Source organism: Eutrigla gurnardus (genome assembly GCF_963514095.1).
Source record: "Eutrigla gurnardus genome assembly, chromosome: 22".
NCBI lineage: Eukaryota > Metazoa > Chordata > Actinopteri > Perciformes > Triglidae > Eutrigla > Eutrigla gurnardus.
Window position 1 is genome coordinate 8,985,401 of NC_139933.1, and position 19,258 is coordinate 9,004,658.

At 40.3% G+C, this 19,258-nt stretch overlaps 1 protein-coding gene across 1 annotated transcript in view; it reads right to left on the reverse strand.

The window, feature by feature from the left end:
• Nucleotides 1–19,258, reverse strand: part of pcdh15b (protocadherin-related 15b) — a 142,870-nt gene that overhangs the window by 47,785 nt on the left and 75,827 nt on the right. Inside the window, exons 20-26 of the mRNA XM_084039777.1 lie at nucleotides 16,427–16,555; nucleotides 9,500–9,619; nucleotides 9,154–9,339; nucleotides 8,188–8,424; nucleotides 7,071–7,187; nucleotides 4,889–5,029; nucleotides 2,334–2,446 (exon numbers count right to left, since the gene is read on the reverse strand). Of these exons, the coding sequence (XP_083895903.1) occupies nucleotides 2,334–2,446; nucleotides 4,889–5,029; nucleotides 7,071–7,187; nucleotides 8,188–8,424; nucleotides 9,154–9,339; nucleotides 9,500–9,619; nucleotides 16,427–16,555 (1,043 nt within the window). The remainder of the gene's footprint in view (nucleotides 1–2,333; nucleotides 2,447–4,888; nucleotides 5,030–7,070; nucleotides 7,188–8,187; nucleotides 8,425–9,153; nucleotides 9,340–9,499; nucleotides 9,620–16,426; nucleotides 16,556–19,258) is intronic.

Below are 19,258 nucleotides of genomic sequence, written 5' to 3' on the forward strand. Positions count from 1 at the left end.
GGACTGTGGGGAAACATATAAAGATAGAGAATGAGAAGAGTAAATAAGGAAAATGTTTTGAGATAACAGAACGAGTGACAGATCAAAACAGAGTAAGAGAACTAACAGCTGTAGGTTGTAGGCCAATTTCACATCCGACCTCATGCACACCCGCCTGCCCGGCCAATCACAGAGGAGAAAACCTGAGGTGACCCAGTGACCTCATAAAAGCAGCAGCAGCTGGGAGAGTTATACTGATGACTTGAGAGTGTGCATGTGTCTGCGCATGAGGTAAGACTATCATTTATTAATGTTGGTTGGGTTTATATCCTGTGACCACTGGGGTTATTGGCATTTAAAAAAAAAAAACAGGCTGAATGAAAGCGTGTTGTGTGTGTGTGTGTGTGTGTGTGTGTGTGTGTGTGTGTGTGTGTGTGTGTGTGTGTGTGTGTGTGTGTGTGTGTGTGTGTGTGCAAAAATATGATGTCAATCCTTCACGTTTATTGTTGTTTTACAGCCTCTGAGGATAGACATTTACGCAGCTAGAGAATGAAGAAAAACACTTTTCTTTGCTTTGTCTTGGATTTAGGAAAACAAGCAATATGAGAAACCTTTTTTTTTTTTGCACCAGGCATATAATGTATTCTTGTTTCATAACTAGCTCTCTGTTTGCTTTGCCACTGCCGGGGGCACGGTTGGCCATTTTTGTGAAAGTCAAACATAATAAAGTATGCGAAGGAACTGAATGGAAATCTCACATCGGCCAGTCAGCCACCCACTGATTGTGGGGTCGCAGGAAGGAGCCGCCCCAATCTGCCCTTCCAGGTGGGATATATTGAGTGTCTGCTGCTTTCAATGACTTCCAAGCAGACGGTGATAATCATGCTCCTGTTTGTATTTGTTTTGACCGAATCTGGGATTTCTATTATTAAAACCATAAAAATACAATATTATCAGAACAGAAACTGAACCATTCCCGTGATCACTAGTCCAAAAGAAAGTGGCAGGGAGACGGATGTCTGGTTGTGATTGGCTGTGTCCTTTCAAATGTGGTCGAACAATATTAAGTGCTATTTTGCTTTCATCCATTAGAGAAAAGTTAATAATAATACGTTCTGTTCTTTGCAAGTTAAACCTCCCTCTCTCCGTATTTGAATTACAGCTCCATTAAAGCTATTCATTACTTCGCCAGACACAAACAAATCCTGGGTCTTAGTCAGAGGAGCAACTGGGTATCATCCAAAATTTCAGATGCATTGTTTATCATTATTTCGGTTGTGTTAAATTGAGATGAATGTCTTTTTCTCCAAAGGATGTATTTATCTAGATAGTGAGTATACACTCTGATGGAGCATGTGACATCAGCCCAAGTTTTATTGGTAATTAGCAGCATCTACAGTCATCAGGTACACAGATACTTCTTTCTCTATCTAGTTTATGTCAGAACCTTCAAATCTTTTATTTAGTATCAACAACAAGACCAACAACACAAGTTACAATTTATATCCACAGAGAAATCACTGTACGGAAGCTTAAACAGCCTTTGTGTCTCCATAATGCACCAAATTCAATGAAATACAGCTGTAATGAAGCTTCATGGCAAGGTCTCTTCTATGTAACTGCTTACACAGATGCATGAATGGCAAATGCACCAGTCGATGTCGTATATCTAAATGGGATCAATCGTATTCTATTATTCAGCATCTCTCAGAAGAATGGGCAAAAAGCCTTGAATTAAGTCAGAATTATTGAGATTTTCATCATATAAATCCAGTTATAAACCACTTTTACCAAATGGCCACTCGTTTTGAAGAGGAAACACATTTGTTGCAGTTCAAGGATAGCTTTAGCGATGCATAAATAAAGAAGACGTTTGTCGGTACACAATATGCTCTTTTTTTTTCTGTGTAGCTGCACAAACTGCATTTTCTGCCACCAGGGAACCATTAATGTGTCATTTCGTACAGGCCTCTGCTGTTTGTATCACTATGATGCTCTTAATGTTATCACCAGTAACAGCAGGTCTTGCCACATCAAGCAGACTGTCAAACTATGAATTGCCACCTTGCGGTTGCATGCCTCTGCCAACCAGTTTAGTTGCACTTTACAATGCATGTCACTTCATCATTTTTTAGACATTTTTCGTGTGAAATTATGATTAAAAACAAACTGTTTTGTGTGGTCACAGTGGCCTTGACTTTTGACCACCAAAATCTCATCAGTTCATCCTTTTCCAGTTTCAAATTTGAATCAACCAGGCATTCCTGAGATATCGTGTGAAAGGGAACAACCTGGAAACGTAATGTCACGACTGTTGCTGGCACAGAGAGGTTTTGTGTGTGTGTGTTGCATACCTGTATTCCTCCTGAGTGAACACAGGAATGACAGAGGGCTGAATGACTGTGATCTCTACCAGACTCCTGTTCTCCTTTACTGGCTCACCATCATCGTAGGCCACCACCACCAGCTGTCAATCAAACACACATACGTAGGGACAGAGTCACAACATTCAGTAGGCATCCAATGCACGCTTGCACTACGGCAGTCTCTCGCTGCTTTTGGTTTGTGCTCAGTGACATTGAAAATATAGCAGTTCACACCATTTTACAGTCTGCTGACAGCGGAGACAGCCACATAAATTGATGCTGCTAATGCCTGACAGGCTGATAATACAACAAAAATAAATGCTTACAATTTTTTTGTTTCCCGCTTTCTAAAAGCACATCATTTGCATGGGAATTGGATAACAAGATTGTGTGTTTCTGACTGGTGTGCTTAGTTTTCCCGCTTAGCCTTTCTTCCTCATTTAATTGGGGGGCTAACCACTGTTAACTGGGCCCAAAGGATTCCTAATGAGATCCAAACTTAAATATCAAGACAGAGAAATATTGTCTCTTCTTATTTAGCCAGAAAATTGTTGCTGCTACATTGCCACATCATTATATTCAAACTCTAACTCACACTCGTCTAAATACATGGCTAACTCTTTAACTGCTGGAAACTTACGAGCTTTGTGGGAACTTATGGTAGTTAGGGGCAGGGCGGATCTTCCAATCTGCCCCTCCCCATTTTCATTGGTTCTTTGTATTGTTTGTTGGAAATTTACGTCATTTTGATTTTCTGATTTGATTGGTCATTGTGCATTTGGTTTGGGTTGGGAAGGTTAAAGCTTGTATCGGAGAAGACGAGCAGTGTGCACCTTCGAGGTAAGAAGACTTTATTCGTTTTGAATTGCATGAGGTAGGCTATGGCTAGTAGTTTGCAAACTACTTTAAGAATTAACTTGGTTCGTTTGCATGGAAAATGTTTGTGTTGGAATCAAGAGAAACAAATTAGGACCGACCGGCGGCGCCCAGCGCGGTGCCGGTGCTGTGCCTGTAAATAAAGAAAACTTTGAAATTACACTGGTAAAATGTACTGATGCTTATTTTGCTAAAGACTGATTGGAATACAGAACACTATGATGTTTTTGGTATACAGCTGAGCACTGGTTGCTAAAAGTACAGAATATTATTTCTAATTTTACATGTAATCATTTTCAGCAAACATTCCAACAAGTGGAAATTGACAGGGTTGTAAGTAGTGCTGTTCTTGCACAATAACATTTTCTCACTTAATTGCCTTTTGTTGATCTTACCAATTTTACATAACAGGCAGATGTTGTAATTCATATAAAGAAGGGAACTTGTCAATCTTCATTTTAATGTTAAAGGTAATATACACCTTTCCTATTGGCTTAAAGAGCCAACAGAAACATGTAAATGCACTGTAAAAGTAATTCTTTACAGTTGCAGAGGTCAGTAGCAGCTTTCAGTTTTCGTATAACTTTTTTCGGTTTAATCCGAAATTGATCTGGATCCAGCCCTGGTTAGGGGCCTTGTTCAAAAGCACAATGACTCTTTTCCCCCAACTGCACTGAATATTTGAATGGGTTTGCTTTTTAGTTACAATCCTGTTTGAAGACTTGCACACTTGATTATGCATGCAAAGCTGCTCCAAAAGTGTTTTATGAAAACACACCGCAGTGCCATTATAATGCGATGCAAGGAAATTAGGTAGACATTTGCTACATATAAATGAGATTGTCTTATCTGTTTTATCTGTCCTTGTAAAAGTGATACCTCAGACAGTGTTTATCTCAGTCATAATCCCAAAATTGTACATAGTGTTGGGCTGATTCATTTTGTTTGAGTTATCGGGAGCAAACGAGGTAGAATTAGTCCCATGAGTGGCATCTTCAGAGGACGCTGAATCCTTGTTGTGTTAATTAAAGCCCAATGAACAGATGAAATTAGAATGGCCCAAAGCCCCATTGAGGAGTGCAGCTGGGAAAAGGCAATTTTGAAAAGAGGAAGCTACCGCAGTATACTTTATCTGGTGGATGGGGAATTATAGGAGTGCTCGGTACAAAGACACCTGTATGCTCTACAATTTACACAAGTAAACAGGTACAATACGAGATGATGATCAAATCAATTTTTAAAGACTCAATTCGTGTGATGCCATACAAATTGTCCACCCACGGAAATCTGTAAACTAAAGTGAAACAGGGATGCTTCAGATAAATCTCCTCCAGTAATGGCGTCTCTATTGGACTACAGTGCAGACCAGAGGCTGGTGTTTACAGGGGGAATAGATCAATGTGATTGATTGTGAATTCCATTAAGTGATGCTGCATGCTGTATTTACATCGTGATATACAGTAGGCTCCCCGCAGGATGGCAAAATTTAACATACTGAATACATTACTGTGTGATTGGAGTTAATATCTTTCTGGTTGGAGAATGTTTTGCTGCTGTTTCACTCCGTCGCAGATGTGTTTTATAACGCCTATGACTCAAAAAACATTTCGGTTTACGAAACTGCTTTAGTGTTGAACTGAAGTCAAACTGTATGTGTTCCTACTTACCCTGAACTTGAGGCTGGGCTCCTCGTTGAGGTTTACTCTCGTTACAACATGTCCCGTCTTCTCCTCTATGTCAAATATACTGGCAGAGTATGGATAAGCCTCCTGGTCCACTTTGTAGCGCACGAGACCTGCTGGGGTACCCTGGGCAGAAGAAGACGTGCACTTAGGATGACGGATTTACATGAACTTAGCCTTAAGATGAATCATATCTTCCACGCATGACACTCTTACAGACTTTTTTACAATGCATCAAATTAAAATCACAAGTGTGGTAATGACTGTTGCAGTATTTAATATCCAGAGCAATTAGTTTGGGCCTGAATGTCGAACAGTGTGTATCTGTCCAAGTACATGTGAAGCAGTTAAGTCGCACATCGCCACTTGTGAGATATGAGGTCCAAGTTCAGCCACTCTAATGATCACGAATTAACCTCCAAAGTCCTGTTGATAATGAGTGACCATCGGCGTATTTGAGTTGAAATGTCAGGGAATCCGTGAAATTACATTATTCAGCCCAATACAGTATTACAGAACAGCTCACGATATCCTGAGATATATCATCTAACATTTTAACAGTGTATCTGATTGTCTGAGGGACAACCTGAGTGTCACTTGCTCCATTAAAACATATTTTTGTTCTCCCCTTTTTATCTACATGGCTTATGATGACTATGATCGCTTTATCTTGATAAACAAAGACTAAGCTTATAGTGTAGCTGTGACCAAACCCTGATCCGATACCAGTGTTTAATTACAGAAATAAGCCGTATGCCTTACTGTGTGGAAGTGACTGGGATCTTGATGTGTAAGACAACATCAGGTTTAACTTAAACATTGCTTTGTAAAACAAGATGTAACAAATAATCACATTAATATTAATAAACTGGATATAACTACTAGTTAGTTTTTATTCAAATGATAAATCATAGTCCAGCAACTTGGTAAAAACAAATCTTTAAAATGAACAAGAATTACCATTCAAGTATGTTTTAAAGCAGAAACCAAATGGCTATAACTTAATTTTACAGGAATTAAAATCCTGTATATAATATATGTATATATACATAAATAACTGAATAGATTGGTTTCATTGTCACCAATAGCCGATCCAGCTGTTGGAGTCAGTATTGGCCTGATGTCTAATTTCGATATCAGTGTATCCCTCCTTGAGAGCTCAAACGCAATATAAATCGTTGTATTATCATTGATAAGGTAAACCTGTAGTTGTGAGCACTAGACGTCTGTTCTAATGTCAGTGTCCGTTAAATAATGGCTCATAGTAAGTCAGCAAAACTTCTTATTTTGTATTTTAGAGGAAAATTGTAGGTCTGAAGGGCATCCGTGACATTGACATCCAAATACAGAATATATATATATCCAAGGCTGTTAAGGTGCTATTTAGTATCTTGTTTGAGCAGTGTGAGCCTTTATAGCACGCAGCCTTGACAGAATAATGTTACTTTTTGACCCAAGAGAGTCTCGCTTTATGCTTAGACCTCAAGTCTGAATCAATTCAGCTGAAGACAGCAAGCACATTACTCAAAGGGACATGGGGCTTTTAAAGAGGATATGGGGGTAACAACGCCAGTGCTTAAAATCCCACACGGAGCTGGGGAAGTGAGAAATAAGATCTTGGCTTCTTGAGCAGTACAAAGGAAAGATACGTTTGGAGTTTCTGGGCTTTTGAAATAAATAAAAGTATTTATTCTGTGATTTACTATACTTTAAAACTTCAAATTACCATTGGGTGTTTTCTGTTTTCAATTAAAGATGAGAACTTTTTCTGCATCCAAACAAAACGCTGTGTGGTTCAGCAAGTCCACATAAGTTATATCCACACTGCACTTAGACCCCGCAATGAGCATTTTACAATCTTTTAAACCTGGCGTTAACTGCATCAGACTATCTAATGGCTCACAATGGTACTCTAAAGTGTGCTAACCTTCATTTTACAGCAAGAAGATTACAGCAGCCTATATTACAAGACGTTTAGAGTTAAAAGCCCAATTGAGGTATTCCTAAGTGCTATGCTGGGGTTAAAAAAAAAAACTGCTTCACCGGAGAAAGAAGTGCACAACCCATTCAAAACGCACACTGGAGAGGAGCCTCATTCCCATACACAGTTTGAGGAACAGGCAAGGGAAAACAGTCTGATTGAATAGCAGCAGCTGGAAATGCTCACCGCAGGATCAGAGTCATTGGCCATCACTGTGGTTACGATGGTTCCCTTGACAGCATTGGGGGCAACCAGGCCCCGGTACACTGACTGGATGAATACCGGAGAAAAGTCATTCATGTCCTGGAGAGGGATAAACACACACAGAAAGGCAGAAGGGTTGTAAACACATAGTTCACTGAGCTGTTTTCTAGCAAGTGTCCAAACCTTTAATACTAATGATGTGCATTAGTTTGCTTTAATTCTGATTCTTAATTTTAACTTACTAATATTAATTATTTCACTTTTTCTAGGGTTCTATAGGTTCGGGAACATCTTGCCTCAACAAGGGAAAGAAAGCAAAGGGTGTTTATGGTAACCTAATCCAGGTGACATAACCCTTGAGCCCACAACCTACAGCTAAAGATGGCATATGGATTCTTTAAAGATATGTTTTAGGATTTAGACAAATATCTATGTATCTGATTGTAGAATAAATTGGACAGAAAACCTGTGGGTCTTCTGTACGAGAGACTGGGAGCAAGTTTGAAAGTGAGGACAACACAGAGGAAAGGTGTTTTTGATTTCCCCCACAGGCTATACCTATGGTATGATGGATATTAGAGCTTATTCCACAGTTGTCAAGTTGAGACCCAGAGATAAAGGACAGAAACTGGGTGGGTCCCCTGCTTTCTTCTCTGGGGTTTTCATGAACAATGTGAACGATCGCACCAGCAAACTATGGAAAGAGCTGAAAGGGTTTGGGCTTTGGGGTCGCACTGATACTCCCTCGTTCTGTTGGGTAAAATGATTGATTTTTGTCAATGGTCTGGTCTGGTGGCTTTAAAGGGAGTGTGATATAACAGCTCCAGTTCCCCTTTGGAAAGGGCTGTCTGACGGCACCGTAAAGAGGCTGTGGACAGGCGCAGCACAAAAAGGTTTTTTAGTCACCTATAAAAATGTCCACCTAAAAAAATCTATATCAGTTTATTTTAAATACTATAACTCTCAGGTTTTCCATATCCCAACAAGTGATTTATGTACTGTAGCTTTCTTTGTGTGCAAATGTTGTAAATGTGCTAATGTTGTGCTAACACTGGTGGGGCCTGTGACTATCAGTATAAACACACACCCACACACTCACCATGATTGTGACAGTAACGGAGGCGAGTCCAGGAGGCATGGTTCCCTCTGTGTCCGTGGCCTCGACTGTGAATGTGTACGTGGGCCCGGACTCACTCAGAGCCTCGTAGTCCAGCACTTTAAGAACCGACAGCTCTCCTGTCACCGGGTCAATGTGGAAGAGCCGAGCGATCCCCTGGTCTGAGCCTTCAGTTCTGATATGATATGTGAGGTTGGAGCCGAGGTCAGCGTCTATCGCCTACAGAGAAAGGGAGAGTCAAGGAATGGGAAGGAAAGTAATATCATCACCTTGTGAATTTATGGCGAGTTGAATTTTTCATATTTGCCAGAAGGACAAGCATCCACATGTGCCGGAGTTAGGAACAGACTCGTATTTTCATTAGGTTTGTGTCAGGCTGGTATGTCTGAAACGCCTGCGGTAGTGACTCTCATAGTCCAGCTGGTGGCCTGAATCTTATTTTTTTTTTTACTTCTGCATGTATTTTGCTGTGTAGCTAGAGGGGAAAAGATGCATTTTTTAATATTTTTTTTTTAAATTCCTCTTCAACTCAGTGTGTCTTCGAGTGTCAAATTAAAATTCAGACTTTCTAGGACAGCTCAAGTGCTGGCTGGAGTGTAAACAGAAACCAATTTGGTCATTTTGCAGAAGATGTAGGTAAATAATTTGAAGTGTGACTACGATGATGAGTGTTATTGACTGCACTCGGTAACTGAATTCATGACTTGAGGATTTAAAGCTCACTTGAAATTGTTTTTTTTTTAAGCATTGTGACAATCATTTGTATTTAGTGCTCGCTGGTGGACCGTTGTAGCATTTCTGCACTGCAGTTTTTTTATTTCTTTACTTGTCCACCAATAGAGATATACATATAAAACCAATACATCAGCCTGGACAGATGACTGGTTACAAAAACAGTGAGGCATTTACATGAGGCGTTTTTCCAAAAAGCTAAAGTATAACACTGACCTTTAACTGTAATATGACTGTATCTTTGGGGCTGTTCTCTGGCAGGCTGACATTGTAAGTTTGTTGGGTGAATACTGGGCTGTTGTCGTCTACGTCCAGCACCGTGACGGACAGTGTTAATCTGGATCGCCGGGGATCCACTGCACCGTCCCAGGCCTCCACGACCAGAAAGTAGTGACCTTTCACCTGCAAGATGATGGGACGGAATCACGGCGAAACATCAACACAGCAACTACCTACAATATCCACTGTCATGTGCCTCTGGTTACGGCTTCCTGTGTTTCTGTTGCATTCAACAACTACGACAATCGTGTGAAAACTGAGCGCATCCGTCACTTCTGCTGACCTCTCTGTCCAGTGGCATTATGGTTCTGATTGCTCCGGTGGCGTTGATGGAAAACAGCTTCTGGTGGTTGACGAGCCGATAATGGACTTGGCCGCTTGGCCCCAGATCTGGGTCTATAGCCTAAATGCAGACACAGAAATAATACAAGCACACAAGCGATAAGAAAGCAGGACTTAGGGTTTAATTGCCCAATGACTGCCTTTGAAGGGAATCATTCTTTTAATTAAAACTCAAACTTTCTCCCAAATCACGTTAAATGTGCACGCAAACGAAGCGTGGATACGTTTGTGAATGTATTGAAGTGGTAACACACTTTACCTCATTAATCTTTACAAAGCTCTTCTTTTGGAACAGAGAGAAATACATTTGCTAGTGGGTGAGTGTGCTTGTCTCTGTGAAATGACTCAGAGGAACTTTTTTCGAAATCTATGTATCTAAAATCCATTTGTTTTAGATCTGACCTTTTAACCTTGTACTACTGACACAACAGCACATACACACGTCTCCTTTTATTTGCATGCAAACATCAGGCTTTTCTTTCCTTCTCCCTTCCTTCTAAATGTCCTCCCTTTATGACTTCTGCTCTCATCTTCAAGTTTCCCACATGAATTTCGAACTTCTTGGGAAAAGCTTCGACAAGGCAACAAAGAAAGACCCTGGCGATCTATTCTCTCTGTCTGTCTCTCATTTCCCCTGGTTTCCTCTCTCCATTTCCCATCCCTTTATTGCAACTTGTCCGGAGCAATTTAAGTAGAAATGGTTAAAAAACTTTTCTTAAGTTAATGAGACTGTGGTTTCAGTTTTCACTTGGAAAAAAGGGAGAACTTCTTCCTTTTGTTGCGATAGAACGTTCTATCTTTCTGTGTCAAACAAGGACTCTGTTGCTGCATCATGTCTTTCACCTAATAAAATAAGGTGTTGAGAAAGTGACAAAGTGCTAGCCAGCTTTCCTTTTAGGAGTGTTCTTCCTGTCCAATCAGCATTCCGACGGCATTAAAATAGATGAGGCCAGAGTAGAGGAGAGTAAAACAGCGGAAATATTAACACGGTTAGTGTGCGGGGCTGAGGTTTGCTTACGTTGCGTTCTGACTCTTAAAGTCCTAGAAAAAAAGTAAAATAGAGAAGTGTTAAAAATAATTGCTTCAGACCTGTTTTTATGGATAACGGTAAGAAAGCTGTGTGTGTTTAATGTTATCAGTCAGAGCTTTAGCAGACAAGACTTTGCATTAGTCAGGAGGAGTATTATTCAGACTCCTTATACTTTCATACATCATGATGCAGTGTTCATTTTGTCAACAAATATCATAGAGATATATTATCATGACGACAATGTGACTTTAAGGAGAATCTAGTGATCACAGAGGATAAAAATGATGACAGAATTATGAGAAACAAAAAGACTTTGGAGAGACAAAGTGCCCTTTTTCTGCATTTCTTTTTAAATAAACACATTAATTAGACAGAAATATCCAGTAGTTGGCAGTTTCATTACACGAATGCAATCATTATGTTTTGTGTTTATTTCTTATTACACGGTTTTCATAGGAACTGTGTTTTGGTGTATTTTGGGAGACATTGGTGGGAATCAGGCCTCTTAAGTCCTCTTTAGCATAGGGGCACAGATTCTCCTCTTCTTCCTCACTGGGGAGGAGACCTGGGTATCTCTCCTTCTGCTCTTTGAAACGTGCAGACAGCTGCATCAATTCCTTCGTCATTATAGATGCAAGTTCGTTGGTGGGAATCAGGCCTCTTATGGCCTCTTTAGCAGAGGGGCACTTTCACAGATTCTCCTCTTCTTGCTCCCTGGGGAGGAGATCTCAGTGTCTCTATTGCTGCTCTTTGAAACTTGGCTATGAGGTCTCTTTAGCAGAGATGCACTTTCACAGGTTCTCCTCTTCTTCCTTTCTGGGGACGAGACCTCTGGATCTCTCTTTCTGCTCTTTGACATTTTGACTTCTTTCAATCTTAAATCTTTTTTTCATAAAACTACCAATTGGAACATGGAAACGGAGTATTTTCCAAATATGATACCTATCGCATAAATTCACATAAATAGTAGAAAAAAAATGGATTCATACCCCGGGGATTGTGAATGTTTGTTCAAAATGTCATGGCAATCTGTCCAATATCTGTCAGGATATTTCACTGTGGTCCAAAGTGTCTAGACTGTAACTTTAGAAGCAGTGCCAAATTGTCAGTTTAATATGTTTATCTAAAGCCCATTACTCAATTCATATTTATATTCCGTTTTTTATTGCTGCACTTCCTACTGTTGGGGTGACCCATTTCCCCCTGTTTCCCCAATTTGGGATCATTAAACTTTCCTCTTATCTCCCACAGCAACTAATATGATTCATAGAAATTAGGTTCTGTCTCGTCATGCAGGTTATGTGGTTAGAGAGTGAGAGAAGAATGAAGTCCAGCACAGTGATTTGCATTCAGTGATTTATTGATATCTTGGTGTAAAGCTCTATAATAAATGTAATGGGGCATTAAGCTTTCGGGTGATTATCCTGGGAAATAAAGGAAACAAACATTTTGTTAACGTGCAACTATTTACGTTTTTTTAGATGGGAAAAAGCAGAAGTAGATGTTATGTGTTTGTTCTTTATGTTGGTAATTCTGCAGTTATGTTGATGCAAAGCAATAAACTGACTGAATTATGATGATAATCTTGATTGAAGCAAAGGTCAGACGGTGAAATAAATCTAATTGCTTTCTGAGGGAGAGTAAAATAAGACCAATACCACAGGCACTGCTGCTGGTTAGCTTAGCATTAAGCCTGGAAACAGAGACAGCTAGCCCTGCTGTATCAACGCGTAACAAAGTCCACATACAAGCACCTCTTATGCCAGGTACTGGTCCATTTGTGTTACCAAAGGACAAAGCTAGGCTAGTTGTTTACCTGTTCCCAGTCTTTATGCTAAGCTAAGCTAACCGGCGGCTGGTGGATGTCTCATACTTAACGGACGGATAACACAGTGGCATCAATCTTCTCATCTACCTCCTGGCAAGAAAGTGAATAAGCCTATTTATCAAAATGTCAGATTATTGCTTTAAGTGACACTTTTTCAAGCTGTCATTGACAGTGAATACATCATTCAGAGTATTCAGCCCCTCCACGTGTGCTTTCACATGCATATTTAAAAGGAAAAATAGAGCAAATCCAAATGTGTGTCAATCCCACATCATTTTCTGGACGTTTTGACATGAAAGATTTAGCCTTGTGATGTCAGCCAACTGATGGGAAATAAAAAAGAAACTGGAAAGGAATATAAATGGAGGGCAATTTTGTCCTGCCTATGTAAATCATGAAAAGGGCAGATGCTTGATATTTGACAGGGGGAACATTATTGTCCATAAAACCTTCCTTCAAACTACCAACAGTAAAGTTGTCATCGTTGCATTTTAGACAGTAGATGAAATCGTCTTGATGTCAAACATATTGATGTCTGCAGTTCCTGGAGTTGGGTGCTGTGCATGCGTGGGATTTCTATCTATCCTCCCTCTCCTATTCTCTCTGTCTCCCGCCTCTTTTCCCAGTTCCCTCAGCATAATTACAATACCAGACAGTTTAAAGCCAGAGACACAATAGAATTTATGCCTCGGCTGCCTCACATCTTCTGCTTTTCAGCACAAACTGACAAAAAAAAAAGCAGCTTAATGCCTGAAATCTACACTCCGACGCAACAACCGCTATCTCTGCCTGTCGTGTTTTGGGTGCTCATATCTGTTTTCCTCCAATTTCCCCTTTTTCTCATTTCTCTTTTCATCACTTACTCACCTCTTCCTCAAATTTCATTCCTAGATACGGCAACTGCAACTGAAACGAAATTACTGAGATTTTTTTTAAATCTGTGTCGGAGCACATTTCTTTTATTACACCAATACACCATATGGCAAGGTATTATAACAGTGTGGGAGTCTTTTCTCAGCAAGTTACACGTACAGACAAGTCATAACTCCAGACGTCTGACTCCTACTTTGTGGGTTTGTGGGTTTGTGTGTGTGTGTGTGTGTGAGATTCTCTGTTATTTCTTCTTTTTCAACTGCATATACCATCAGATACATTTTGTGCTCCACCTGAACTTAATTTCAACAGTGGGGTGTAGAAATAATAATCATTTCATTTATATAGCACTTTCAAGCTTAATCACAAAGAGTTTTGCAGATTAAAATATTTTCAGAACAAATAAATAAATAAATCAAAAGAAATGAGTTCATATATTTAAGTAAGACAAATGATCTCATATAAAACAAGTGGACAAAACCACAAATATAAACAAAAAAGATGCAAATATAATGGAGATATAATAATATATTGACATATGTATGCTATATAGCATTGCATTCATTTTTCAGTCTCTCCACTCTCTTTTTTTCTCATAAATGAATGGATAATTGTACATTCCCAAGGCCTCTTTTCAGTGAAAAATCACATTAATGGTAGCTTTCCATGAAGAACTACATCAGATTATAAAAATGGGTAGCTCAAAGCAAGTACCATAAATGCTCCGTGATATTATAACCACATATAACTAATATGACATCTAATTCCTTTGCCCTTTCAGTATCACTGTGTCTGAGAAATGGCCATGAGCTGTTGCTTAAATGGATTTTTTTGTTTGTTTATTGTTTCTAATGAAATGCTGTTGTGCTAAATTAAAAGATTGTTGGCAACACTATTAATAGTAAGACGATATAAATGGTATGAAGACAGATCAATAAAGTCGACCATTTGCAAAGAAAAATATAACGTTTACAGCTCGTCTAAATCCCGAGCGATTTCTGTGCAGCGTATTGCATTTACAGTGCATGTCGGGAGTAAACAGCCGCGCTGGAGAGACAAGTCCCTCATTTTTTCACTTCAGCCAACAACTAAAGCAACCGAACCGCTGTGATTCAGCCTCATGCTCTGTTTCTCCAGGTCTGACACTGTCAACATTACAGGATTTAATTAAAATCACTTGTGTTTGTGTCTATATCATCCAAATTAAGTGTTCACCTCTCTTTACTTTTTGAATATCATCCGATCTTTGATGCTCATGTGAACTCTCTCTGAATTTCTTTCCTTGTTCTAATGCATTTTTCACCTCTTTAAAATAGAAACCATGTCTTAGACTCATGTAAGTCAGATCAGAACGCAGCTGGACTCCCTTCGCTCTGTCGTCTCCCCTCTTCTCACCCCCATTACCTCTCCCCGGTGTCTTTCCCCCCATTTCTCTCTGCCACCCATGCATGTCTCACTTCCACTTCCTCTCCTCTCTCCATCGCTCTCTACCGAAACCGGCATCAGCAAACCAAGGTCAGGTCCATTCATTCTTCCGGAAATCTGTTTAATACCTACAGGTAGGGACCCTGGTTTGGAATGAGGCCCAGAGTCGTGCCTTGCACAGCCCATTGAGGGATCACGCCGTCTGTTTTGGTTTGGAAAATATCCAAGGGTCTTTGAAAGGGAGGAAGTTCAGGATTGGAATACTTTCAAGTGCCCTCTCTAAAGATTAGGGCACATTTTTGGATATTGAATTTGGAACGTGTCCAAAGGTCTGAGCTTAAAATTTGGAATGCTTGGAATGAAATGTCCTCTTTAAGGATACGGTTGGGTTTATGAGTTTTGGAATAGTGCCTGACAAATAAGAAGAGGGATGGGGCTTTTAATTTGGGAACCTGTTAAAGGTAAGTCTCCTAGACAATCCTAGACATGACTGCACAAGGGCCATATATTTATCTCAGGAGTAGTCCTAGTTTTCAACCAAAGAAGCATGATTAACATTTATAAACTGGCAACGCGTCAGACTGATCAAACACCTCTGACACTGGTGTATAAAGGCTATGAATTAAGCTTGGAGCAAATCCAAGCAAGGATGCAAGCGAGGGAGCATCTTTAAAGATCAGAGCCTATCAAAGTGTCAGATTTCCCCATGACCCCCATCTGGGGAATACATGAGTCAGTTATTAGGTCTGGAACGAGTCCAGGAGACTTTGTGGGTAAGTGGAAACAAGGGTGCTGACGCGGGTGAAAATGCATCCCACAGTACTGAGGAGATACCATGCTACTTCTACTGTACATGTGCTACATTTGTTTTTATTTTACATTTTAATATATTCGTTTAAGACTACAAATCCCCCCCTTGTCCCGGGACAGGATTCACCAAATCACTACCACACAACTAGTGTAACCAAAACCTGAAAGGTCCAATCTTAAGATGCCATTATCACGTCATTATTAGTGAATCAACTTTCCACTTTTCATGCTAAAATGGCTGTGTATACACTGAATGAAAAATGTAGGTTAATTGCTGCTAAACGTTTGTTTCTTGCTCCACAGTATACACCCATTTTTCTCAGATTAATTATTTGCAGTTCTAAGCTTAAACACTATCTTTTTTCATGGTGAGAAATGTCAGTTTTCCTGGGAACTACAGGTAGAACAAGTATTATTCGAAAAACACAGAAAATCCCACCTCACACACCATTATCTCAAATCCTTGAATAGTGTCCACCTACAAATACGCACACACATGCATGCACCGGAGTCCTAAGAGCACAATAACATACAGCACTAATTATATGTCATCAAGGTATACAGAGTAATGTCAGTGATCACCGGTCCCCATTGTTAAGCAGAATTTAATTATAGCCTCTGTGAATCTTTGTAATTATGTTTTTTCTCTCTCAAGATCTCAAGGACCTTATGTCGGGATCGCTTACAGTGAGATATGATGAGCCGTGGCAGAATAACAACGAGCCGTGTCACCAGTTTCAAACATGTCAATCTACTCCACAAGGGGGATAACAGAGACAAGTGTAATCTGTCAGAACACATCCTCTCCCAATGTGGTCGGCCTTTTAATCGGAGCTGTGCGCTCTGGAATTATTGATGCCATGAGATAAATTGTTGTAATTGTGTTAGGTGCATCCTCCTACCTCGACCCGTCCGACGTAGGCGTGATCCCGCTCCTCCACGACAGTGAGGTTCACCGGCAGTGAGGAATCGAACAGCGGGTCGTTGTCATTTACGTCCGTCACCACCACGTTCACCGTCACAGTGGAGGTCTATAGACCCACACACACACACACACACACTTGTGTTACTATTCTGGTCAATTCAGACAACTCTGAAACTGTTTAAAACTTACCAACTAAGGTTATTTGGGCCCATTTTGCCTACTAATTACTAATTGGCTGCACGCTGTCCGAACAACTGTTCACTCTAAAAAAGTGTTCACTAATGGTCCACTCTGAACCCTTCTTGGCTTTTTTAAACAAGACATGTCTTAAAATATGCATGATTGAGAAAGACGTGTGAAAGTTACTTAAGAAGGGTAGCTAGGGGTCGAAGACAGCTCACTTCTAAATGATCACACGCCATCCTGTTGGAACAGAAAGCTCCGCTGGAATAATTGGCTGTTTTTTTTGTCACCGTAATTCGAATGGATGGACAGGAATCAGTCAAATCTGTGCCAACAAACACAACTCATCATCTGAGGCATTAAAGCGAGCAAAAAGAGAGCGATGCAAGATTTGATTTTTAAAGCAGGGAACTTGGAGAAGGAGGAAAATGAGGGCGACCTAACCGATTCACAACAATGAAAATAGCAAATGTAGCTTGTGTGTATGCGTGTGGGAGAGTGACAATCACAGAGGTGACAACAGGCTATTGAAGTTGGCAGGGCACATGGTGATGCAAGTAATTTGAGGTTAAGAGCTCACAGTTGACTAAACTGTTCATCCGAATGCCATTATATGTAAAGTAGAATGTGAGAAGCAAAGCTGTGAGCAGCACTGGCAAAAAAAAAAAAGAAACCTGACACAAGGACACACGAGAGAGAGGAGAAGCAGTGAGCTGCATTTTGCATCAGGGGCTCGAAGCACATGATTTTTCGATAATGGCACATCTCGGAGTTTATTATCTTCGGGGATTCAAGGATCATTATCTTGCTGCTATCATGGCCACCTGCCAAAGTTCCACCCAAATATGAAAAAAACTATTTTCAATTTTCAGGATTTTCCTAAAAATCAATGTATATACGTATGCTAAAATAATCCCCCTCAACCATCACTAATAACCCAGTAGACGTGTGGTGTTGTATCTGCAGAGCCCCGGCCCTCTGCCTGTATTTCCTCTCACTTTTCATTTTGCTGTGTTGACGGCACGTCTGGGTGTCGACCTCTATAAAAACATAGCGACCGGGTGACAAATGGTGAGCACCAGGAAGCTTTAAAAATGGCAGACTAAATGAAAATACAGATGTGTACTTATTATTTTCAAAATGACCAATATGACTTAAAGTAATGATACAGTCACATACATATGTTACATGTTGATGTGATTTTCAGTACTAGCTGTCTGAGCAGGTCTTACGCTGTGCTAGCATCCTGTGGTAGAACAGTGGGTGGTAAAGGCTTAAAATGTCAGTGCCGTGGTTTCATCCCCTTCCGAGTAAAATGTGATTTTGGCTTCGTCTCACTTTCTGCAGGGTGATCTCCCTGTTTTGACAATTACTCAGCAACCACTTGTGACTGATGGGAAACCTGTGATGTCTGCCAGCTTAATAACTTTGCCAGTTTCCCAATTCTGGTGGGGGAGCTGGAAATCACCCCCCTCACTAATGGGAAAACACCAACATGCACATTGACTAAAGTGTATCGACTCATACATGAAGTTGAGGTCTACCTCTGGTTTAGGATGTCAGATAAAGGGTCACTTCAGGAATCTGATTTTGTCCTCTACCAGACTGCTACATGTTGTGGGATTTTTGTAACCTGTGTATAATCACCAGTTAAAATCCCTGTTTGACTGATGCTGCTTATTTCTCTATTACGCTTTACGTCTTAATCCCACCAGCTTTCATAGCGGTTTCTAAGAGTTCACCGCCTCAAAGCCTTCGCCCCTTTATCACCAAACGGCTGCACTTGCTCTGTTTTGTTGTAAAAGACAGACACACCCGGCGATATTTTTCTCATTGTCTTCAAAGCCTGTGAGAATGAATCCGCAATTTATTGATCCGACTAAAAATATTCCTTTTGACCTCCAGAAAATACTCAAAACACATTAGTAAGCCACAGTGTTGCAAAGGGTGACATGTTCCCTCACTAAGATGGACACCGTACGCCTTAGAAACTGCACACTAGCGTTAGTTGAGGGAGAACAATGAGGCTGTTTTGGACTAGTAACGTCCAGTCATATTTCTGCAGATGTATGGTGCAGCCATGACAACCGGAAACAGCTCACATTCCATTTTACTATTCTACGTCAATGCTCCTTGTGATGGGTGACATTTTATTAAAAAAATATCAAACTGTCTTAGGAAATGAATTTACAGACAATTAAATGATATATTCTTGGCCAGTTTTGAAATGTCTTCACTAGGAATGAATGGGCTTGGCCTCAGTGTCACATAGACACAGTTAAAAGTTTTTTATCATTGGAAAAAAAAACCCCCAAAGGTATTCTTTAATCCACTGAATTAATGTAGCTTAATGCATCTTCACACAGTATTTAATGGCACGGCGTGAGCTGATTCACGTACCCGTGCCGTGATGAAGTGCCATTCAGTCCAACAACACCGTCCTGCACCAAAGTTTAAGTTGCATCTGAGGATGCCCAGTGTCCTTACAGTGGACCTGGTTTAGTGCACCAGCTTGTAGGGCCCTCAATCTGGCAGTATGATGGATTCACTGGCCAAATAGCCAATTAGGCACTTTGTAGTCTGACACTCTCACAACGGGACATTTAATAATAGGGGACACAGACGT